Below are 26,047 nucleotides of genomic sequence, written 5' to 3'. Positions count from 1 at the left end.
TGAGGAAATGAATTCGAGGCAGCTGAGAGCCTGGCTCTGGAGGCCCAGGTGGGCCGGCACCTTTGCCCACCGCTCGTGAACCACGTGATGGGGCATTTCCCGCCCTCCGAGCGGTTGGGGGGACACAGCGGTGACGTCCTCGGAGAGGGTGCTGGGGTCGGGGGGGCGCTGAGGGGCTAGCGCAGTGCCTGGGATGCAGACAGAGCCTCAACGCGCTATTTTATTAACAAGCTGGTGAGGTTATTATTAACAAGCAGCTGGTTATTTTATCATACAAGTTTCATTTGTTAAAAAGCATCTTTTATTATTTAAAAGCAAATTCCCTGGTGGTAGCAGTGCTTAGGACTCCACACTTTGGCTGCTGAGGGCCTGAGTGCGGAAGCAACATCCGTCAAGACTCGAGGCATAGCCAGAAAACAGCAAAGCGCTGTGACGGACATGATGGACGTGGCCCAGACAAGGCCGAGGAGGAGGTTCCTTCTCCAGGTTAAAGACGAAAGTTGTACCATGGTGCCCCAGGCGCGCCTAGGGGTAAAGAACCTTCCTGCCAGGGCAGGAGGCAAGAGAGACATGGGTTCAGTCCCTGGGTTGGAAAGATCCTCTGGAGAAGGAAATGGCAACCTGCTCCGGTATTCAAGGCCTGGAAAATTCCATGGATGGAGGAGCCTGGCAGGCTACAGTCCACGGGGCCTCAAAGAGTCGGACACGACTGACCACACCCACTTACATACTTTGTATTGTTTTCCTAAGCACATCCAGGGTCACATGCATATGTATCATACCTCCCAGAACGCAAGAATGATCTCTGGGGGAAAAGAGAGAGACAGAGGGAACAAAGCCAGCAACCAGCTAGCACCTGAGACACCCTGCCCCTTCAACTTCATAAAAATGTTGATCACATTAAATAGACCATCCCCAGTCTCTTGGGGAGAAGGCAATGGCACCCCACTCCAGTACTCTTGCCTGGAAAATCCCATGGGCGGAGGAACCTGGTGGGCTGCATGCAGTCCATGGGGTCGTGAAGAGTCGGACACGACTGAGTGACTTCACTGTCACGCACTGGAGAAGGAAATGGCAACCCTCTCCAGTGTTCTTGCCTGGAGAATCCCAGGGACGAAAGATCCTGGTGGGCTGCCGTCTATGGGGTTGCACAGAGTCGGACACGACTGAAGCGACTTAGCAGCAGCAGCAACAGCAGTCTCTTGGACTAGCACATGGACCCAGAGAAGGAAGAAGAAGCTTCCTTTAGAATAAAACCAGGAACAGTTGGTCATGAATAATTGTATGTTTCAAAAAGGTTTTTTAAAAAAATCTAATTTCTGTCGAATTTTTGTACATGTAAGATGGACAATGTTAAGATCACCTGGGAGAGTCAAAACACAAGACATCTTTCCAAAATCAAGACAGGGGCTTTCCTGGTGGCTCAGTGGCAAAGAATCACCCTGCCAATGCAAGAGACTCAGGTCCGGCCCCTGATCCACAAGATCCCACGCACCGCAGAGCAGCTAAGCCCCTGCAGCACAAGGACTGAGCCTGCGCTCGAGAGCCCGGGAGCCGCACGGACTGAGCCTGCGCTCGAGAGCCCGGGAGCCGTATGGACTGAGCCTGCGATTGAGAGCCGGGGAGCCACAAGGACTGAGCCTGGGCTCCAGAGGCGGGAGCTGCAGAGACTGAGCTTGCGCTCAAGAGCCCGGAAGCCACAAGGACTGAGCCTGGGCTCCAGAGGCGGGAGCTGCACGGATTGAGCCCCCTGCAGCAACCACTGAGCTCTGGAGCCGGCTCTGCAACCAGAGAGGCCACTGCAGAGAGAAGCCTGAGCGCCACGGTGAAGGGGAGCCCTGCTCCCCGCAACCAGAGAAAGGCCCTTGCAGCACCTAAGAGCCCAGCACAACCAAAAATAAACTAAAAAGTAAAATCAAGACAGTCACAGCAAATAATCATAAAGAAGGGAGCCAACTGAAGTGATTCTTTCTAGGCATTCAACAGTGCATAGGCCTCAGACACATGCAGACTGGATCTCTATTATGGTGGAGATTTTAACATGCTACTTCTTGTTATGGCATATTTGTATTAACATAAAATTGAAATTGTAATAGAGAAGTATCAGTAAAGAAAGTCTCAGTAGATGATAAAATAAATGAAGAACAGCTCAGCTGAATCAATAATTACTATTTTCCAAAAAAGAGTTGACAATGTATGAGGTATTCTTTTTCAACATCTTCATGGGGAAAAAAAAAAAAACCCTGCAGAAATGAACTGTAAAATCCAAAAACAATGGGGCAAGGTTTCCTAAATGCCTGGTGACAAGAAAATTACAAGTTTAAACCCCAGTTTCCAGATCAAACCTGCCAGGTTTGATCACCTAACAAAACAAATGACTTTTTTCTTTGTTAAATTTTAAATACTAACTTGTTTGAAGGTGCTTTGCCTATTTTCATAATTTGTATCTTCAATATTCTAATAGTTCCTACTGTTACTTTATGACACCGAAAGCAATTTTTGATCAAAAGTGGGGAAAAAATAGCATTAAGAAAAGTATAAATGTCTATCATCATTCTATTTTCAAGACTTTTAAGGTCCTTTACTCCTTCCGGCTGCTATAGCAGCATAAAGCTGATATTAACAGAACCAGGGCCTTAAGTGGAAACTGTATACTTAAATCAGAAAACAAATTGTGAATTGTAAATTATTTTGTCTTTAAATAGAACTATTCAAAGAAACAGGTGGCAGCGTCTGAAAATTTTGATAAGACTTTAGAATATCGAACCACCACTTGGGTGAACTTGCTAGATTTTCTCCCTCATGTCCAATTGCTGACTCTTATCTTCACGTCCTGTAGGAAAGAAAGTCATCACTAATTCCTCTGCTCTGAATGCCCTGGCCTTGGGCTCAGGTTTGAGCTCTGGGATTTAAAATGCCTCTAAAAGCCCTTCTTTCTGGATGGCACTTGGTGGACATTCTGATAACCGGTCCCTTCCCATGACTTGGCTTGAAGGCCTCTTTCGGGTTCGGGGGACAGTGGAAAAGCTGGAGAAAAGGCACAGCCCCACACACCCACCCAGCCCGAGCTCCCCTTCTCCCAGCTCTTCTGAGCGCCCTTCCTCCCCAAGGCTTCGGACTCACAGCCACATGCAAAGAGCCCCCCCTGACGACCATCACACATCCAGACAGAGATCTGAGATGAGGGGGGACTGGACTCATTCCCAAATCACAGTGACACACACCCTTCACCTCGATCACAGCACTTTTTATGAAAACGGAAAAGCCAAACTGCTTATATAATTTTCAGCCTATCACAACAGCAGTCTCTCAGAATTTAACTCCTAAAACTCTGAACCCTTTCACTTGGGAATCGATTCTGGACATAGTGGTTGGTGCTGCTGTGAGATAACATACACGGGACACAGGTTCTAGATCGCAGAGCTAGGCAGAGTCAGGCGGACGCCCACAGGGCTCCAGCCACAGTCAGTAAGGAGCCTGACACTCAAAACCTGCCAGCGACTCGCTCAATGAAGAGTGTCGTGCATCGACACACGGTAGAAACATTTCTTAACAGCTGGTCAAGAAACACGCAGGTGCTGCAGAAAGTACGGCACCTCACCTTGAAAAAGGCCTGCACTTTGCTGGTGGAAGTGAGCGCCAGGGGGCTTACCTGAAAACAGAGGGCAGCTGTGGCCCCTTCCTGTGGACCTGTGTGACCCCCCCAGCGGGAAACGAGGGCGCTGGCGGGGCTGGGAGGTGTGTGCACAAGTGTGTCGTGTGTATTCCTGCACGACTCCGTTTCACGGTTTTCTGGAACTAGTGTTTCTCAGGAAGGGAATCACACACGAGCAAACTGAGAAGTCACCTTATGCTTCAATCGCTCCCTGATGAGTTATCAACTGCACTGGAACAAACCTGCGTTCTCAACACAGACCTCATATTCAATAGCAGAAAGGATTTGTACATACAGAGATTATTCACTGCAGCACTGTGTCTAATGCGAAAACATGGAAAAAAAAAAAATCTGGGTCCATCCAAGGAGGACTGGTTAAATAAATGACATGCACTTAACGATACTCGTCATAAAGCTGTAGAAAGAAGGGAAGATCTCAAACCGCTGATATGAGAAGAACTGTAACATAAATGACGTGGAGACAGAACCAGGACACAAAATTGCATTAATAAGCTGTGTTCTGTGAAAGAAAGCTGCGTTCTAGAAAGAGAACACAGATGTACAGAGGCTGACACGGCGCAGAGCAACGTCAAGGCCCGGCAAGGGTAGGAAGGAGGACTTTAACTGTACTCCTTCATATCATTTGGATTTTTGAACCATGTGAATGTAACTCTTAAATTTTTTTTTGGTTGCCTCAAAATTGTACATCATATTCACTGAGCTATTAATTTAAAAAATGTAAAACTCCCTTTTTAATGAGTTTTGAGAAATGGATACAGTTAGAGACAGAACAGTTTTAGGGGCTTCTCTGGAGGGACAGTGGTTAAGACTCTGCCCTTCCAATGCAGCGGCACAGCTTCGATTTCTGGTCAGGAAACCAAGATCTCACATGGTGTACAGTGCAGCAGCAGCAAAAAAAAAAAAAAAAAAAAAAATATATATATATATACACACACACACACACACATATATACACACACACACACACACACACAGAACATTTCCATCACCCCCCAAATTCCCACATGCCCCTTTAGATCAACACTTCCTTCCCACACCCAGCTCTTGAAAACCCTGATCTGTCTTCCATCCGACGGTTTTACTTTTTCCGTTTGTCGTGTAAATGGACCACGCAGTCTAACGTGTGTGCCTCTCACCTGGCATCACACGAGTGCATCACCCGAGTGTATGCCCTGCTTCTCGCTGTGGAGGAATACTCCATTGCATGAATAGATCTCTGTTTGTTTATTCATTTATCAGGGGAAGGATTTCTGGGTTGTTTCCAGTTTGGGGAAATTACTAAAGTATACAGTATAAATACTTAAAACTATAAACAGTCATGGACAGGAAATACAATCTGATTTCTCTTGGGTAAATACCGAGGAGTGGGATTACTGGGTCATATGGTAAATTATGTAAGAAACTGCCAGTGTTTTCCAGATGGCTGCACTCTGTTTTTCCCAGCGATGGATGCGAGCTCTAATGGCTCAGCAGCCCTCCCAGCATTTCATAATGCCATTTTACTTTACCACAGCCATTACAAAGGGCGGCTAGTGGCGTTTCATCGTCGTTTAATTTGCATTCCTCTAATGACGAATGGTATTAAGGTAAAAAATTTTCAGTTAAGAGATTAAAACACCTTTTTATATGGTGTGCCTTTGTCTCAAAAAAACAAAAGTTTTTTGGTTTTTAATTTTTATTTCAGGAGGAATCATACTATCCTGTAAGCTCCTTGAAAACAGAAGCTGTGGGTCATTCATCTTTATATCCCTGGCTTTCAGCTTATGAAAACACTCGGTAAACATTCACTGTGTAAATGAATTAAAAAAAACACACACAATTTTCTACTGGAAAAATATGAGCATGTTCTACAAAGCGATCACGGAATAACAAGGATAAAAGTAGGATAAAACACTGGATAGAGAGCAAGCACTGGTTGTTTCCAGAAGGTGGGTGAGACACGGGCATGTCTGAATCTTGGTAAGAGCCTCGGAAAGACACGGGGACGGAGGCGGGGAGGGGCTCACAGGGAAGGAAGAGCCTGCAGAAGGGGCGCCCCCCGGAATCAGGTGCTAAACAGGTGTGCTGTGTACACAGCAGGGGCGGGGGGTGAGGAGGGGACTGGAAACTGCGGGAACTCCTGCCTGGAAGCTGCCACATCACAGTAAATGCAACGCCTCCAGATGCCATCGCCTTCACCTTCTTTCCCTTACTATCACAGACTACAAAAATACCAAAGACCTACTGCAAAATAAAAGAGTAAGATTGCTTCTAATCTCACCAGTTGAGGTGTGTTGTGCGTGTGTGTGTGGTCAGTCATGTCTGACTCTTTGTGACTCCCTGGACTGTTGCCCGCCAGGCTCCTCTGTCCATGGGATTCTCCAGGTAACGATACTGGAATGGGTTACCATTTCCTTCTCCAGGGGATCTTTCTGACCCAGGGAACGAACCCACATCTCGTAAGTCTCCTGCACTGGCAGGCAGGTTCTTTACCCACTGAGCCACCTGGGAAGCCGCAGAACTGAAGTAACCATTATCAATTTCTAGCTGTATATCCTGCCCATGTCTTTTCTGGATACATGTATCCATGCGTATTTATAAGAATGAGTCCATATTATACATATTGACTTGTAACCTGATTTCCTCAATTGTAAGCAAACACAGCTACACATACTTTGCTGATTCCACAGTATTCTACTGTATGTGTGAGCCATAATTCATTGAACTATCCTGTTAATGATTTAGCTTGTTTCCACTTTTCAACTTTTACAGATACAATTTTCTGCCGTCAACCAATTACTCCTTTGGATAGAGTTTGGAAAAAACCAAGACTGTCTAGTTTAGAAGTTGTAAAAACGTTCCGGCTCTTTGACCGTTCTGGCCTGACTGTCCTCACAAAGGACACCACCGATCTGCATCGCTGTCCCTTCATCAGGAGAGCTCAACGTCAGGACACGCGCGTCAACTCCGCCGAGGGGTGGGCAAACACGCTACGGCATTTTTGCTTCTCCTGAGAGCCCACTGAGGCTGGGCACCTAGACACATGCTCCTGAACCTCCTGCTTCCCTGGGGAGCTGCCCCATCACGTCCTTTCCGCCTTTCTACGGAGTGGGGGGCGGCGGGGCGCACGGGCGCAGACTCCAGGGTCTCGGGCACCACTCCGCGGGCTCTGGGCCAGCCACTGGGGTGACGGAGGGGCACCAATGGGTGTGAGCGGGGGACCAACATGACCAGCAGAGTTCAGACGGGTCGGGTGTGGAGCAGCAAGCCAGGCAGAGGCTTCGGGGGAGAGATGACGCGCCCTGCGCTTGGGAAGACGGGGGATGCTGAGTGGCTAGATTCAGCAGGTACACCTCCAGGGTAGATCTGAGGATGGGCGGAATGCAGGACGCAGAGGAAATAAAGAGAGGGATCAAGCATCACCCCAAGCTCTGTGGCCTGGGCCCTGGTCGGGGCAGAGCTACCAGCTCCCCGCTGGGGAAAACGGGGAGGAGCGGGCTCAGGGAAGGAGAGGAAGCAAAATGGTTCAGTCACACTCTGGGGACATTAAGTGTGAGAAGCCCGCTGGACATCCAAGCGCAGAGGCTCAAGAGGTGGTTAGAGGCACGTGTGGAAAGCAGGGAAGGAGTCAGGCCAGAGATTTAAACAGACCTGTGAGTCAGGAGGACACGGACGTCGCCTGAAGTCTTGGGCCTGGATGAGAACTGTCTGAGTCGAAGGACCCAGCCCCTTCACAAGACGAGGGAGACCGGGGACAGCGGCGGATGAGGCCGATGCGAACCGAGAGAGGGCGGCGCTCCCGGGGCCTAGAGGAGCAAGCGCTCTAACGGGACCATGCAGATGAGAGCTTCGCCAGGTCAGCGAGGACACTGGCCGGGAAGGCCAGGCCGGGCCCTGGGCTCGGCGATGCAGCAGCGCTGGAGAGCGTGGCAGGGGTGGCTCTGCTGGTGGGGCCCTCCCCGGCGAGCCTAGCGGCTAAGGGTCCGGCTGCCGGTGCAGGGGGCGCGGGTTCAACCCCTGGTCAGGGAACTAAGATCCCACAGGCTGCCTGGTGCATCCAAAAAAAACAGAGTGGCTCTGGCGGAGCAGTGGGCTTAAAGTCTACATGGGGGAGGGAGCCAGGCAAAAAGATACGAAATGATTCCAGGCAGATTTAGTGCAAAGGAAGGCAGAGAGCAGGGAAGTGCAGGGGGGTTGTGGTGAAGAAAGCTGCTTTGTTAGGGTAAGGGTACCAGGGCAGGCTTTACGATGCTGAGAAAAACGCAGGCGCAAATGGACAAGCGCGACCAGTCACCCCTCAAGGGGTGAGTCTGGATGGAGCACTCAGACAGGCTGTCCTTACAGGGGCTGGGGACCCACAGGGCCACCCTTTGTGATGGGAGATGGCAGAGCACCCCACATCAGGTACAATAGGGCCTTTTCACTACACCATCTCCTTGCTGCTGCTGCTGCTAAGTCACTTCAGTCGTGTCCGACTCTGTGTGACCCCATGGATGGCAGCCTACCAGGCTCCCCCGTCCCTGGGATTCTCCAGGCAAGAACACTGGAGTGGGTTGCCATTTACTGTAAGGCAAAACCCCAGCTTCTGGGCTTTTGAGACGCTCCACAATCTAATCCTCAATCTGTCATTCTGACTTCATCTCCTGGGACTTCATCAACCTTCTGTTCAGAGCCTCTCAAACCCACGCCTTCCGGACCAGGACCCCTTCCGCCCTGCCCCCGGGGCACCCATCGGACCTGCCTCCTCCGGCCGGCCCATCTCTCAGCTCCCTGGATGGCCTCCCCCTCTCTCCAGCCAGCTGCCTCTTCTGTCACCCAGGGCACCCCAGCTACAAGTGAACCGCCGGAAACGTGCATCTCAACGTGCCCCTCCTCTCCCCACGCCCACCTGGCATTTCCTGTAGCTCCTGGGGATGAAGCCAGCCCACCTGCCTACCCCCCACCCCACCCCACCCCACCGCAGCCTCCTGCCACTCCATTCCCGGGATGTCACGGTCCAGAACTACTTCTGGCAGCCCCTTAGCTGTGCCAGCCCGTATTACCACATCCGTTCTCTGCCTGCTCCTCTGTACACAGGGCAAATTCCTCAGGCGCATGCTCCAAACACCTCTTTGGATAGCTGAGAGAAATACCTCTCTGGATAGCTGAGACAGTATTTCTTATCTTCAGCCTTCCCTGGCCATCTCCCAACTCCTGCTGATTCCCTACCAAACAGTGATGCTCAAATCTGCTTCCTTGTACCTTAGATTTAAGTCTAATTCTTCTCTTGCACGTATCACACCCAATTTTAACTTTTAATTTCACTCTACCCTCCTCTGACTTCTTGTAAGGCTGGACTGCATTTTATTGCTCACTTTAACCAGAGCCTCAACAGGTACCGAGTGGAAACCTGAACAGAAAGCATCTTTCCCTTTAGCATTAAATTATATCCCACCTTGTGATGCTCCGAAGACTCTTGTTTCACACGCAAGTCAAACTAGTTTTAGCTTCAAAAGTATTTATCCTTTCTTCTTCTACCCAACTGTAAGCATCTGCTGGGCAAGGTTTATGTTTCACACTGTGTCTGTGCTCCCTCGTAGCAAATGCTATGCAACTCGATAAATGTTTATAGAACAAAAGAAAGATACGGACGGAAGAACACACACAGCGTAAAGCTAAACATCCCCAAACTGGGGACGAATGAATGGCCTCTTCTAAACAGTTTCAGAATTGCACATAATTCCTGTAATACGCAAGTATGGAGAGGAACCGAAGACTTTTAAAAAACAAACAGTATAGGCTGATAACCTGAGCAGGTTGAAAATCTACAGTCTGATACGCCTTTTTTACACAATCAATTAGCTCTGCTACAGGATTAAAGTGTCCTAAGGTTACACACGTGCTTGCCAGGCGGTGCTAGGGGTAAAGAGCCTGCCTGATAACGCAGGAGATGCAGGAGGCAAGGGTTCGTTCAATCCCTGGGTCGGGAAGATCCCCTGGAGAAGGAAATGGCAATCCACTCCAGTATTTCTTGCCTGGAAAATCCCACGGACAGAGGAGCCTGGCGGGCTACAGTCCTCGGGGTCACAGAGTCGGACACGACCGAGCAACTAAGTGTGTGCGTGCGTGTGCTCACACATGCAAACACACACACAAATTCCATATAAATTATAACTCAGTAAGTTGATTATTAAAAAAGAAATTCACTAAAGAAATGTGTCACATCACTAGCATATTATTAAAAGGTATAATTTGCATTGTAAGGTTCTTGGAACTTTTCACCAGGATAAATTAACGCTTCTTTGTTTAATTCACCGATCTATGAGTAGATAAAACGTAAAGAAGTAAACCTGCTCACCCACACCAGCCACACTCTTTTAGAGAACAGTCCTGTAGGCACACGAGTAGCCTACCTCCGTAACAGGGAATACTATGGGTCGTAAATAGGTATTTAGAGGAACATAGCATAGGAAACTCAAATTTCATACATGTGAAAGCATTAAGAAAAATAATTTTTGAGTACTAAACCATCCAAATTTCTACAAATTCAAATTGAATGGTTTGGTGGAAATATACACAGAGTATAAATTGAGACCAGAGGCTTGCAAACCTTTTCCGTAAACGGCCAGATTATAAATATTTTAGGTTTTGCAGACCATAAGGTCTGTTGCTACTCAATTCTGCCTCGTGGCTGAAAAGCAGCCACAGACGATGGCACACAAATGAATGGGCGTGGCTGTTTCAATAAATTATTTACAAAAGCAGGTGGCTGGCCTGTGAAATCAGTTTGCTACGCCCGATTCAGACCCCTGTCTTGCATTCTATAGAAAACAGAGCAAGTCTCAATCATTCAGAACCAAATCTATTTAAGAGAGATAAGTAATCAATCCAGGCTTAAAGAAAGTCAGGACTATAAAGTGAGGAGAACGGTTTCTGTTCACATAAAGTGCTCAGAGCACGTCCTGCGGGCCACCAGGATCTAGATCACTGAAGCCACAGCTCTGAAATAAAGCGAGTTTACAGGCAGGCGCTTCAGCTTGCTGCTACGCCTGTTTAAAACAACACACAAACTAAGTCTCCAATCTGGCTGTAAGGCAAGCCAGTTTGCTGATGACACGGTACGATTTACACAGTAAGACAGGGAGCTGTAATAAACACAGAACAATGAAAGGCCAAATGCAGCACAGATGGGAAAGAAGCGTGTCCCACCACGGCGTCTGTGCTCGGAATCACAGCAGATACGAGGGCATACGTTTGGAAAAACAGAAGTGCTGCAAGAAGAACTGCTGTCCTAACAGAGCTGCGAGAACCACGGCGATGAAACTCAGAGACGCCTGCCAGGCCGCCGAGGGCTGACCCTGTGCACGCGCCTTCCTAGGGCGTCTGCGTCCACCCCGCTGACCAGCGGTGACGGCACAGGGCTGTGGGGGTTACAGATCCTGGCACGCCCCGGGCCTCCACGCTCCTGCGTCAACTCCACCAGAGGCCCTGCCCCGTAACTCCTGACCCGTCACGCTTCTCTCTCCTTCAGGTTTTCACAAAGAGAAAACCAGAACGACAGGCGCCATGGGCTGGGTGCTGCTGTATTTTGCTAAGACATTCAGGGATCAAAGATCACAGCAGAGCAGAATAATTCTGCGCTGCCCATTTCTTCCAGGTCTGGTTTGGTTTCCTGCCCATCCTTCTATTTTTAAGGGTTTGTCCTCTGTCTTCTGAGCCTCCCTGACTCTTGAAATGTATGCCCCCGGATGGGGGACACAATTATTCCTCTATTACTTTTGCTGTCAGAGAACCCAGTCTTTAAGGAGGGGACCACGGGGAAGGAAACACACACGGAGCGTTTCCCTTTTAAAATGTGTTTCTGGCTGTTGTTGTCTTTGCCCTGGTGCCCGGGCTTTCTCCAGCTGTGGTGAGCGGGGGCTACTCTTCCCTGCGCTGTGTGGGCTTCTCACTGCGGCCGTTTCTCTTGCTGCAGAGCACAGGCCCCGGGGTGCTCGGGCTTCAGCAGCTGCAGCGAGAGGGCGCGGTTGCTGCGTTTCCCGGGCTCTCGAGCATGGGCTCAGTACTTGTGGTCCATGGACTCAGTTGCTCCACGGCACATGGGAATCTTCCCGGGTCAGGGATCGAACCCGCGTCCCCTGCCCTGGGAGGCAGGTTCTTATCCACTGTACCACTGGGAAAGTCCTTAATGTAATTTTTAAAACAGCTTTTCTGCCCTTTTAAATTCAAAAGCAACCTAAATAGAAAAGAGGTATTGTGAAAATTTATTTTTCCCCCTCTGACAATCACTGTTTCATGAAAGAAACAAATACTACTATAGAATAAAAAATTAAAATAATTAAAACATACCCCCTGAAGGCCTAAGTACAATCTTTCGAAATAAGTAAATATTTATTTCCACAAATCAAAAGAGAAAAGAAACTAGCTATTCCTTTTAAAGATGATCACTGTTTTCATCAGATGATCTGTCAGTACTTTGAAAGTAATTTCAGAAAGTAAACAAGCCCAGACATCAAAACCATGGACGTTAAAGCCAACGATGGTGGCTTTCTTCTTAATCCCAGTCCTACGTCTTGTATTAATCTCTGCAGCCCTCTTGATAAACCACATTAAAGTGGCAAGCGGGCAGGTGTTCTCAACTCCCAAACCGGAAGGTACGAGAGCACACACGAGCCGCGGTGCGACCCGCACGGGGTGGGAACGAACCCTCAGCTGCTGTGGGCCGTCCTGGGTGTGGCTGGGTGGCGGTGTGGTGTGTGGTGACTCTGGTGGGCGTGGACGTGAACAAGTGACTTCAGGGATTCCCACCTTCTTCCGCCGACAAACCCTTTCAACTCCACCGGCAATGCGTGGGGAGCCCCGGGCAGACACTGATGTGGTCCAGGACCTCCCTCCGCTCCAGCCCTGCCCCGGGCTTCAGCTCACCTCCTGCCCCACAATGGGAATGTGTTCTCACAACGTGGGGGACTGCTTCAAAGCCACATCCGACCTTGAGGCGGAGGGAAGGGCTACTGGTCCTTGGGCAGCCTCGTGGGTCTGAAGTCTTCCCAGCTATAAACTAAACCCCCCCGGGAACCTGTGACCTCTGAGCCACATTCCAGAGCCATCTATTTTTGATTCTTGCCAAGACCACCGAAGCCAGGACGGCCTTGTTATTTCCTTTGACGCCCCCACTTTGGGATGTAAAATTATTTTCTGGTTGTTTTGGGCTTCAATATAGTATCAGCTTACAGAAGAGGGTGCTACATTCTTAAAACTTAAAAATCTGGTCTGCCAGCTGGACTTAGAAACACATTTTCCTAAGGAGGTAACAAATGGATGTTGCATTCCTGGAGAAGCACATACAAGCCTTCTCACATTGTACAGCAACACTGAACCAATATTCTGAAGCCTCACCACCACTTTCCGCTCTGGTTCAATGAAGAAAACTAATTCCACAGCCGTGTCACTTTGTTGACCAAGGTCCGTCTGGTCAATGCTACGGTTTTTCCAGTAGTCGTGTACAGATGTGAGAGCTGGACCATAAAGAAGACTGAGCGCTGAAGAATTGATGCTTTTGAACTGTGGTGTTGGAGAAGACTCTTGAGAGTCCCTTGGGCTGCAAGGAGATCAAACCAGTCAACCCTAAAGGAAATCAACCCTGAGTATTCTTTGGAAGAACTGATGGTGAAGCTGAAGCTCCAATACTTTGGCCACCTGATGCGAAGAGCTGACTTATTGGAAAAGACCCTGATGCTGGGAAAGATTGAGGGCAGGAGGAGAAGGGGACGACAGAGGATGAGATGGTTGGATGGCATCACCAACTTGATGGACGTGAGTTTGAGCAATCTCCAGAAAGCCTGGTGTCCTGCAAGGGGTCGCAAAGAGCTGGACACAAAAACAAACAAAACTCCTGGAGCAAATGTGGGCATTTTAGGTCATGAAAGCAACTGCTGTCCACCCCCAGTCCACGGCCCATCGGGCCTATACCTCCAACTGCCTCCAGGGGGCTCCAGGGGCAGGGAGGGAGCCCAGGGGCACAGGAAGGGGCTGAGGTTTGAGAAAACACAGGGTGTGGGGGCGGGGGCAGGGGGCACCGGTCTGGGTCCCGGGCAGTGGAGGCCAAGAGAGGAGGAGAACTTCTCCTGGGTGACAGGGAGGGAAGGCAGTCCCTGGCTGTGGGTGGTGGTTTTAGTAAGAAACGTTCTGAAGCCAGCAAGTCCCAGGACCTTCATCCAGAACAGACGGAAACGTATTTCTCCCACGTGGTTGCAGGACCAGCCTGGCATCCAGGGAGCCTCCACACCCCCTGAACCCGAGCAATAAACAGGAGGTGCCCAGGGAAGAAGCGTCGTCCCCGGTCTCCAAAATCATAGTGCCCTGCTGGGTCCCTGCAGGGGTGGGGACAGCCCGCGCTGCCACACGCCCTGGGAAGAGGACCACCCAGCTGCGCTCCAAGTGCAAGGATTCTCAGTGCTGACCGGCACTGTAAGTGACCTTCTAACACCCGTTCAGTGAGCCCCTTCTGGCCAGACGGCTTGCACCTGCCAGGTGGAAAGGTACAACGACAGGCGCCATCCACGCTTACCGAAGCAGCCAGAGGAACCTGCCGCAGGCTGGGCCTGGCCACAGCGCGGGCCGGGGCAGCCTGGCTCCCGGGGGCCCTGACCCGCTGCTCAGGGCAACTGGGGCCCTGCTTCCACCCGCCAGGATCGCCCTGCTGCTGACGAAGACAGAGAATAAGGAGAGGACGCACTGTCGCGACTGAGGCGGTCACAGGCGAGCAGACGAACACAGAGGAGCCCCGCGGGGACAGCTGCTGGCAGGACTAGCTGAATTCACCGGGGAGTGACCCGGGTATGAGGCGAGCACAGGGATTCCCAGGCAAAGGGAACTGCAAACGGCAAAGCCAAGGAGGAGGCGTGGTGTGCGGGAAGGGCCGGAAGCAGCTGGGGTTTTTTTGCTGGAACCACAGGAAAGGGCCTGGTCGGGCGGGTGTGGGAAGGCCCGGGTGAGATGGCCAAGGGCTCAGGACCCCACCACGAACACACCCATGAGGGCTGGTCCACTCGGGACAGACAGACGGCAGTCCCAACAGGTGCTCTGGCGGTTTTGTGAGACCTACCACACACCTGTCACCTAACCGCTGGGTCTGATCTGAGCTCTGATCGGAGGTCGACTGGTTCTATCGCAGACCCTCTACTGGGACCACTGGCCGCCCCAGCTCTGGCTCCTCCAGCCCCTAAAATCCTACACATCTGCTGACCTGAGAACTGGGACTGAACACATCTGCCTACTACTTTGTGTTATTAGATGATTGTACGTCCTTAAAATTGGGCTTCCCTAGTGGCTCAGACAGTATAGAATCCGCCCGCAATGCAGGAGATCCAGGTTCGATTCCTGGATCAGGAAAATCTCCTGAAGGAGGGCACAGCATCCCATTCCAATGTTCTTGCCTGGAGAATCTCAGGTACGGAGGAGCCTGGCGGGCTTCAGTCCATGAGGTCACACAGAGTTGGACACAACTGAAGCGACTTAGCACGCACAAACGCACATCCCTAAATTTGAGGATTTTATACTTAATATTCAGTGGAATGTACACTGATAAGCCTTGTCTGATTTCAGTGATTTCATAGTGGCCACGTCTTTCCCTTTAGACCATATGACTGGGCATGTATAAAAATAAATTTAAAGCCCTTCAACTTTGTTTGCAGAAACCTCTGGTGAGTTTCCAGAAAAATGTCTCCTAAAATAGCTGCAATGAACATCTGAGCAGACATAAATGTTTTACATCTGAGAGCAAATTTTCTGAAACATCTGAAGAAAAAAATCCCTTCCGGCTATAAACAAAATTGGGAATAATATTTTACAATCTTATTTAAGTCACATTTTCAAAAGAATCTATTAATCTTTCTTGAAGGTTTTATTTTTCTTCATTTTCTGTCGCTCATGAAACAGTAAACTTCAAAAGTGGAAACTGGTCACCCAGCTTGTCCTTTTACCTTCTTTGAAAGGAGTCAGTCAGTTCAGTTGCTCAGTTGTGTCTGACTCTGCGACTCCATGGACTGCAGCATGCCAGGCTTCCCTGTCCATCCCCAACTCCCCAAGCTTGCTCAAACTCATGCCCATTAAGCCCATGATGCCATCCAATCATCTCATCCTCTGTTGTCCCCTTCTCTTCCCATCCTCAATCTTTCCCAGCATCAGGGTCTCTTTCCAGTGAGTCAGCCCTGCCCCCACCACGGCAGTCATTCCAGGAAGTCCTGAGTCCCAGCTAAGGAATCTGAGACTGTTACACTCAACGTTCTCCCCAAACCACAGGCACACGCTCGTTTAATGATGGTATAACCAACTTTAGGCAAGGCCAACCGCCTAAATTAAACTGACAGTGAGGAAAGGCACATATTAGCTGTTCCATATTAACACTGAAAGAGCCAATGAGACGAGAACTGAGCACTTGTATCAAGCTTCTCTGCTCTGCAAAGAGTGGCTGCTTATTAGCAGTGTATTGAGGAGGCAGGACTGGAATCTTACCTCTGCCACTTACAAGCTGTAGAGCCTGGGGTAATAAAATCAGCCTTCCCTACGGTTCCTTTCCTCGTCTGTAAAATAGCATTAGTAACAACGTCCTTCTCGGGGCCTGCTTCGAGGATAAGTGCCCTGTTTATTAAAACGGTGCACACCACGCGGGCAGGGAGCCCTCGCCCGTCATTTCATCAGCCCACCTTCCAACTCAGCGCAAGTCACCAACACCATCAGCAACGACATGCAGTTTAATATGCTTTGAACCAAAACATTTGACACTTTTATATTAAAAGTTTTTCACTGAATCACCAAGAAGACTTATACAATCATGTATAGTAAACTATACTAATAAACTATGAAACATAAAGTATAGTAAAATTATAATAAATGTATAATTTCAATTATAAATAAAATATTCAAATACTAAAATAGTCTAAAATTTTAAACATGTTAAGATTATAATAAAAGACTAAATATATTAATAAAAATATCAACTTCAGTGGCCAAAATTACAGATGTGTACGTGTGTGTGTCGAGTTGCGTCTGACTCTTTGTGACCTGATGGACTGCAGCAAACCAGGCTCCTCTGTCCATGGGATTCTCCAGGCAAGAACACTGGAGTGGGTTGCCATGCCCTCCTCCAGGGGATCTTCCTCACCTAGGGACTGACCTGCATCTCCTGCAGTGCAGGCAGATTCTTGACCGCTGAGCCATCAGGGAAGCCCCAAATTAGAGCTAAGTCTCCTAAAAGCAGCAATGCTGTATGTTTCTTACACAAAGCATTAATACACAAACTCTAGCTTACGTGACCTTCAACTCCTGGTTCACAATTAAGTGCTCCTGGTCACAGAATATGCAACTCACTTAAATACATTTCTCCTGAGACCCTAAGCAACCACAATTAAATTCTAGGCCAAAGAACAGGAGAAACTGATTTTTTTCCGCCTCTCATTAGGATGGTATAGTTTTGGCAGACAGTTAATGTCACCAGAGCTGAAAGATGAGTTTCAGGATAAAAATCTATTCCTCTTCTTACAGTCAGATTAATTAAATAAAAGGCCTTTTCGTATCCCTAAGTAACGCGAGCCTAATGGCAACAGGAATACCTCTGCTGCTGTTGCTGCTGCTAAGTCGCTTCAGTCATGTCCAAATCTGTGCGACCCCATAGACGGCAGCCCACCAGGCTCCTCTGTCCCTGGGATTTTCCAGCAAGAGTAGTGGAGTGGGGTGCCATTGCCTTCTCTGAGGAATACCTCTAAGTAAGGCTAAAAGAACGAAAGTGGAACTGCATGACAACCAACTCCAAAAGTTAACTGCAAACAGTGTTTTCATATTCTTAACTAGTGGTCAATAAATACCACAATAAAACAGGAAGACAAACAAAAAGCTGAGGTAACACTTTATAATCCTAAAAATGTTTCAGAAAGATTAGGGGAAAAAACTTCGCCCTAACACATATTTCAGAAGCGTAACTAGGATCCAGGCTGGATGGGTGCTTTTAAAAAACACATGCACACAAACACACAGGAAACGCACCACGATTTAACAAGCACATGACCACACACTCGGCAAGAGCCCCGCTCGGCTTCCAGATACCCCCATCCTTCCGCGCGCCCTCCTCCTTTCCCACCACTTTCCCTGGTGGCTCAGAGGTTAAAATGTCTGCCGGCAATGTGGGGGACCCGGGTTCGATCCCTGGGTCGGGAAGATCCCCTGGAGGAGGAAACAGCAACCCACTCCAGTATCCTTGCCTGAAGAATCCCATGGACAGAGGAACCTGGTGGGCTACAGTCCACGGGGTTGCAAAGAGTCGGGCACAACTGAGCGACTTCACCTTCACTTTCTTTCTTTCTCTCCACCTACGTCTCAGAGTATGCCGGAAGCGTATTTCACAACAGGAAAGATAAGATGCTGTTCCAAGTATTCCAGGGAACCTGCCACTGAGGCCAAAAAAGGAGGCGCTAAGATCTGGGAGGCTTTTCCTAACGGACTGACCGACTCACTGGAAACAAAAACATTAAGACATCCCGGGGCCTCCCCGGCGGCGCAGTGGGCAGGAACCCGCCTGCCAATGAAGGGGACACGGGCTCGATCCCTGGTCTGGCAAGGGTCCACGTGCTGCAGAACACCCAAGCCCGTGAGCCACAGCTCCTGGAGCCTCTGTGGGCCGGGTCCGCCCCCAGCGTCGCGGCCAGGAAAGCTGGCCTGGGGACATGTGTGTGCTGATTTGCGCTCTCCAGGTGCTTCCAATGCGCAGCCAGTCTGCCAGAGACTAGGCCCACTGGCGGTCACAAGAACTCTGCAAGTTCCGTTTCAATCTACAAACTGGGTCAATGGAAGAGGACATGCTTTTTGCCGGTGGACGGCTGGTGTGAGAAATGCGTTTTAGACCGTGACCACATATGCACGCCTGCCTCCTGGGAGCCATGGCACCACTGCACTCATCACTACGGGCGCTGTCACTTGGTCCCGGACTGAGTCCGAAGGGCATCCTTCCCATCCCCGTGTGGGTGGTCACCTGGCATCTGCCCAAATCTGCCTGCCCATGACAAGTAGGTACATATTTCACCCACCGGGCCCCAGAGTCCCTGTAACTTAATGGTTCGCCTATGGAGGATACAGGTATCAAAAAACAGCTATTAAAGCTCCCTCGGACTCCAACTTCTCTTTCCCTCCTGAGACTGTTTCCAGACCCTCCCCCTTCCGGTTGCCTTCCTGAGTGAAGGTGCATCACTCCCCGCCTCCAGTCAGGGCCAGGAGAACCCGGGTGGCACCACTTCCGATGCCGCAGAGACGGCACTGGGTGGTTAACAGAACCTGTCCCCCACTCCCCACCAGGGCACAGTGACGACTACGCTGCCCGTGCGTCTGGCCACGTGACTTGTTCTGGCCAGCGGTATGTGTTGCACGTCACATCCAGAGTATAAGGGCATGTGATCCTTCAGTTTCTTTTTCCCCCCTCCCCTACTGCAGCGGCACCTATGCTGAGATGACAGGGATGAAAGAAACTGTCTTGGTCACTGAGTCACCGAGGGACAGATGCCCCGGAGAACTGTTCACACTGGTGACAAACTGCACGGGCAAGAAATAAACCTTAACTTTTGTATAAATCAATGGGCTCCAGGGACTTTTACTGCTACCTAGGGCACCATCGGAGAAGGCAATGGCACCCCACTCCAGTACTCTTGCCTGGAAAATCCCATGGACGGAGGAGCCTGGTGGGCTGCAGTCCATGAGGTCACTAAGAGTCGGACATGACTGAGCAACTTCACTTTCACTTTTCATTTTCCTGCATTGGAGAAGCAAATGGCAACCCACTCCAGTGTTCTTGCCTGGAGAATCCCAGGGACAGCGGAGCCTGGTGGGCTGCCATCTATGGGGTGGCAGAGTTGGACACGACTGAAGCGACTTAGCAGCAGCAGAAGCAGGGTACACCATTGGTTCTCAAAGTGTAGATTTATGAGAAATGCAAACTTTATCAGACTCCATCCCAGACCTACTGCATCAGAAACTGTGGGGGTCTTGGGGCCCAGAGCTGAGTGCTTATTAAGATCCCCCTCTCCCAGGGGGATTCAGAGGCACAGTCAAGGTTTGAGAACCAGTAGCTGGATTTCAATGCCACATGAAAGGCATTTAACGTTGTCTCTGCAGCCACAGAGGACGGGTGGGCTTAAGACAGGCAGACAAAGCTGGAACGTTTTTCATGCAAGATAACTGAACCCTATCTGCCCCACATCACATCCATGTGCTTGATTTTTTTAAAACCTAGATGAAAAGTCCGTGTTTACTCATTCAGCTTTATCTTGTAAACTCCCTCCCAGCTTCCTTCCCTACAGTCAAAAGTCATTGGTAGAAATGCTGGGTAAAATCTGATCTGAAATGGCAGATTTCTCTCCAGAGAGAAATTAAATCCTGAGTCAGCTATAAATTCAACGTCCCATCTCGACCCTTCTTCGAGATCCTACAAAGAACAGTCCTGGGATGGAGGCGGAGAGAGTCTCCATCTGTGCTGTTACCTAGCTACCTACTACCAAGTACCCTGTAAACAAAAGAAAATTAAGATTTACCTAGGGCCACCCACTGTTAGGAGTCACCACGTTCTCATTCCTGGTGCTCAGAACCAAGCTATTCAACAATGTTCTCTGAAATGGTCAGGCTCAGAAAGGCCAGAGAAAGGAGTCACACTCAAGTGTGCCAGCCCCCAAAACCCCATGCTCCTAATTTCTAGACACAGAACTGGACCATCTACACCCCCAGAGAACCCCAGCAAGCCCTGGAAGTCTCACAAGGTCCACTGTGATGGCATCTAAGTTCCACAGGTCAGTGATGCAACTCTGCCTCAGGATCCAAGTGAAAGCTCAGCGATGGTCCCTTGATGGGTCGGGGCACCTGGCAGCAAACGAGAAAATGGCTCCAACGATCACAGATCACTGAGCAGCTCTCAGAGCCGAACAAGTACAGACAACTCTTACCTTTTCATTTACCATCAGGTTCCTGAAATTCTAGATTTAAGAGATCTGTGAGAATGACCTCAGATACTATCTCACTGAGGGGATACTGATCTGAGGTCCCCGGGACACTCCTAGAGCAAACAAGAAAGAATGTCCGGTGGTACATGAGCCCCAAAACTATATATAAAACTGCGTATTTGTACATTTATCTGGGAGAATGCTCACCCCTTGAATGCGACTGCTGGATGAATAATACTGACAACAAGCTCATCTTTCTGATTTTTTTAATTTGAGAATAGTTTAAGCTCCTTGTTGAGTAGGCTTAAAGCTCCTGTAAGTTATACAAGAAGGTGAAACACTTGACAGGTGGCTGGATTTCAGGGGGACTGGAATGCAGGGAAGAAACCACAGCTGTAGACAGAGATTTGGAAGTTACACACACACACAAACACACATACACATATATACATGGGTATATACATATATTCACACAGTATATACATATACGTGTATACATATGTATACATACGACGTATATATGTGTATATACACGAGATATATATATATACGAGAAGTGAAGCTGTAAGGGTAACTGAAACTTCCCAGAGAGAGAGTTCAGTGTTTCCAGGACAGAAATGTTTTCTCCTGCTTGCCAGAACACCGAGGCGAGTGTATCGTTGCACGCTTAGGGTAGACAGAGCTTTCCAGAAGAACCGCCAATCTGAAAAGATACCAGCATGGCTCAGGGAGGTGAAGACAGAGGGGTGACCACCTGCTCGAGCGGGAGCCCCGGTGAGGCGGGTCTGGGGGGGCCCAGCTGAGAGCAGGGGTGGAGGGTGGGCACCTGCAGGGCTCTCTGAAGGCAGGAGGGAGACTGGGGGTGCGGGAGACTTGAAGCTGGGGGGCGGGAGTGAGTGGGGGGGAGACTGGGAACATTCACAAGGATGCCTGCAGGTGGAGTGTGGACAAAAAGCGGGGTCCCCGCATCTTCAAAGTGAACCCTGAAACCCTGGAAAGCCAAACATCCCCTCTGCGAGGGGCGGTGGTCCCGCAGCAAAGGTTCCCAGGTTACCTCCTCATCCCATCAGCTTCCTCCGAGCCTTCTCTTCATCTTACATTCTAGACACAGTAACTGTCACACGTGCAAGAGTATTTAGAAGAAAAAAATTCTGAAATGTTCCAAGTTGTTTACAGAAATCTCCAACGTGTAAGAAACGAAGGGTTTGGACTCCCGGATAATTGTTACAGTCTGCTCTTCTTTCAACGTTTATTAAACCCGGCTCAGGTGCCAAGAAGACTTTTCTTAGAATCTCCACATCAGGCTCTGAAAGAGCTACCGTTCATGCATTTACATAATTGCTTTATCAAGTACTGCTCATAAGAACCGCCCAGTATTTAGCAGGAATATTCTAAGACGCTTTGGCCCATTAGGGGCATCTAAGGTTGAGACAAGTGAGCCACGCGATACTAAAGCCATTCATATTTTGTAAGTCACCAGTTTTTATACGAGGAGATTCTGAATCAAGTGTAGTCAACCAAAGAAAACAAAACACATCTTTCTGCCATTTGTGATCGCTGTGATCAGTGCTCAAGGGCACGTGTACGTGAATGTGAATTCAGGTTCACGTGTGAATGGCAGGAAGGTCAAGCGAGACGGCTTCAGGAGCGCCCCCAACAGCATAAATGAGACTACAAGGCGATGCTTTTACCTGACTTGTAAACGCCATACAAGCAATCTTTCAAGGATCTGCTGCTGCTAAGTCACTTCAGTCATGTCCAACTCTCTGCAACCCCAGAGACGGAAGCCTACCAGGCTCCCCCGTCCCTGGGATTCTCCAGGCAAGAACATTGGAATGGGTTGCCATCTCCTTCTCCAATGCATGAAAGTGAAAAGTGAAAGGGAAGTCGCTCAGTCGTGTCCGACTCTTAGCGACCCCATGGACTGCAGCCTACCAGGCTCCTCCATCCATGGGGTTTTCCAGGCAAGATGCTGGAGTGGGATGCCATTGCCTTCTCCTTCAAGGATCTGGTATATACTAATTACAATCCCTATGCACTTTTTACACAGGTTCCCCAAGAATAACTATGTGTTTCTTTTTAATATAACTATGGCTTTATTGGCTTAAATTAAAGCAAAAGATGGTTGCTTTAAAAGTATAGAGTATCTGAACTGAAAGTGGGACAAGCCGGCATTAGGTGCCTCAGGACGTGAAATAAAAATACAGCACCCATGATGTATTCCCGTCTAAAAATTCACCCTGAGTCGAATCCAACTCCTAGGTACCACGGGACAAAAAGAAACAAATTAAACAATGTCAAAAGGAAGCAACTACCGGAATCCAGAAACACGGGGGTACAGTCTACAAGACACATAACCTAGCGTTTCCAACAAGTCAACTTTCAAGACTACAATACAGCAGAAGGAAGGCTGAGAGACTAGCAGAGATTTAAGTAACACAGCGACCGAATGCAAGCAGACGCTAGAGATCCTAATTGCAACAAACCGACATCTCGGCTGCTTTTATGAAGTCCAGTAATGTGCATTTAAAAAATCCTTATCAGTTAGAGATGCGAATTTAACGATTTTAAAAAGAAAAAAAAAATACACACACGGAGATTTTTGGAGATTTTGAGTTATAGGAGCTTCTCCTAGACAGTTTAAAGATGAGGTCTCTCTTCTACCACCATATTCAGGAGAGAATCACAGAAGTCATTACAAATGTTACTGATCATTTTCAAAACACCCACGTTCTTTCTCTCCTCCTTTTTCCTTTATCTGCTGCAGAGCTCACCAGGAAATTCAAACGCTTCTGTCAGTTCGGTTCATCATGGTTCTCAGTTTCCGTGGCTATAAACACAACGGCAGTAGATAACTCCCCACTGGCCTTGGGGTCATCAGCAAAAATCACAGAAGGAGATCAGAAGGACTTGGAAAGCCCATTTTATAGACTAAGAAACTGAGGCACAGAGACCATTGAGTGATTTTCGAGGTTACTCCCCTCATTCCCAGCAAAACCAAGCAAGCACCCGCAGCTTGGAACGTCTTCCTTCCACCGACAGAGGCTTTCAGGGGCCACTTACCTTCCCGTGCTCCTTCCTCACGTGGGAAATGTAAACATCTCTCTGTGTGAACAGCCGGCCACACTCCCAGCACGTCCACCCGGGACTGGCCACTTTCTTGGGCTCCAGCGACTTTTTCACAGGTGACGGGGATTTCTTTTCCAACTTCTCTTTCCCGTTCAGGGATCGGGTGTCCTCTTTGTTCTGGTTTGTGGAGTTTTGGGTTGTAGGCTTGATGCTCAAAGGCAAGTTTATACCCAAGTTGGGAGGCCCTTCGATACTTTTCAACGTTCCATGCATAGACTAGGTTATAAAAAGAGAAGAAAGATCTTTCACAAGCCACACCACTAAAAGAGAGCACAAAGACCATCTTACTACATTACAGACGTTTCAATACGATCTCATATTCATTCAGAGATAGTCCTTAATACAGCAAGAAGAAAACCAAAATACACACTTGAAGAGAAATAAAGGAGCATTCACCTTTTACAGCTGCTGTTAACTAATTAATGTGTTTCTAGTTTCAAATAATTATTAAGGGCTCGTTTGCTTCTGCCATTTTAAAACTCGAAAAGAAAGACCAGTACTGAGGCCAAATCGTCCCTGGCACGGTGTGTCCGCCAGCGTACCAGAGTGAGTCCCCTCTACCCGAGACCACTTCTGAGGCAGAGCGTTTTCCTTCCACGCCTACCCGGAAACGTTCAAACAGGCAGCGATACTTAGGAGCTCAAGCCCCTTCGCTGGCCAACCAGAACAAACACCTGAGGCCAGTGGTTAACAGCAAATCTTTCCCCCACCGAACGCCTTTCACATTCTTGAAACACTTCTTAACAGTCTGGGTTTCTGCTGGGGAGAGTTCTGGTAATTCTAATCTCGCTCCCATCCCAATCCATTCCTTTTTACCGACAATATGCAGCACCCAGACTTGTGAACGACCCACAGCAGCTGCTCAAAAAGCCTGTCCAAACAGCTCGTTTAAGATGATTAACACAAGGGCCTCAACAGCCTCAACGTAAACTCTCAGGATTTCAAATTCCTCTGGGGTAAAACTAGTGCGATGTGATCCTGAAGACCAGCTCACTTAGGCTTTTGTTTTGAGCTCTAGAAGCCCAGAGTCCACAAAAATAAAGGCAGCAAACCAGTCTGTGCCTCAGTTTATCTTTGGATGGGGCTTCTCTTCTCATCAGCAGCCTCTGAGCTCTCGAATCTTCAGGAGGACAAGCCCACCCAGCGCACTGGGTCCCAGAGACTCGCACCCCACAGACCTCAGCGCCCCAGTGCTCGGCGTCAGCAGAGGCACCTGTGTTTAAATGGCCCTTTGCAAGACAGAAGCCAAGTTTTTATATTTTTAACCATTTAAAACCCAGAGAAAACCACCCCCGAATCTTCTGATAAAACTTATGAAATAATTTTCTAGGCAAATACATTTCCACTAACTAAAAAGCTGAAGTGAGAGTAAAGTAACAAAGTATTTATTCTAAAGGAGCTTTATTTTGCTTATAGAAACACCAAAAAAGTGGCAAAGAGTTCTGCTGTGACCACACAGCAACTGAACGTGTGCAAAAATGAGAATTTCTGATTTGCTTGTTTTTACATTTTAAGTAAAAAATAAGATTATTTATTAAAGACGAATGTCTTTTTTTAAATAAAGGAAATACAACTGAATTCTCCTGGAAATGATGATTCCTTAGCTCCTGTACCAATAAATAACCTGAATGCCTGTAACTTCAAAGTTTACTTTAAAGGCAGACGCCGGCATGGAGCACAAGGGCCCCACAAAGTGAACAAATCCACTGTGGCAGAGCAAAGAAATGATACAAACTGGATTAAACTGGGCCAATGGAAATCCACCTCTAAATAAATATGTCTGTAGAAAAACACTGTTTCTGGTCTCCTTTCTCTTAATTCCTTCCACATGAAAACCTGACCAGCACAGACATCAGACAATGTAAGTAACTTCACAAGCTCAGATACATAAACGTAAAAACAGGGCGCCCCGACACTTGTTCTGACCTGGCTCTGAATACACAGAGGCAGGACGGTGCTCTAGAATGTACAGAACATACGTGAAGTAAGAACGTGAGTGAGCATCCCACTGCTTCTGTGCCATGGAGTCTCGTAAAGGTTGAAACGACTAAAAACCATTCTTTCCTCCTGGTGGGCACAGGTTTAATCCCGCTTCTTCAGTCTCTTGTTTCCTGGAACCCTGTATTCCTCCAGATTTGCTATTAACACAGGAAGATCCTAACCATGCCACTTGCAGACATAACGATGAATTCCAGAAAGCAGATAAAAGCCTCTTAAGAAGCACCTTTTCTTTCTCTTCTTTGCACCCCACCCAGCCCTCCTATTGAACATTTAAAATATTTGAATCTAATTCCCAAGTCCCTGTGTTTTT

General features: G+C 48.6%; 1 protein-coding gene across 8 annotated transcripts in view; it reads right to left on the bottom strand.

Moving 5' to 3' along the window:
• The window catches only part of ZNF532 (zinc finger protein 532), a 130,193-nt gene that overhangs the window by 8,615 nt on the left and 95,531 nt on the right, over window positions 1-26,047 (bottom strand). For all 8 annotated transcript variants that reach the window (XR_015154143.1, XM_086373671.1, XM_086373666.1 and 5 more), the window contains one exon: window positions 23,671-23,952. Coding sequence is in view for 7 of the 8 variants with exons in the window: in XM_086373671.1 (XP_086229797.1) it covers window positions 23,671-23,952 (282 nt within the window). In the remaining variant the exon portion in view is untranslated. The remainder of the gene's footprint in view (window positions 1-23,670; window positions 23,953-26,047) is intronic.

This window comes from Bos grunniens, chromosome 24 (assembly GCF_055505025.1).
Source record: "Bos grunniens cultivar Pamir isolate PY7600 chromosome 24, Bosgru_T2T1.0, whole genome shotgun sequence".
Lineage (NCBI taxonomy): Eukaryota > Metazoa > Chordata > Mammalia > Artiodactyla > Bovidae > Bos > Bos grunniens.
Note: the sequence above shows the minus strand (reverse complement) of the source record. Positions and strands in the feature narration are given on the sequence as shown.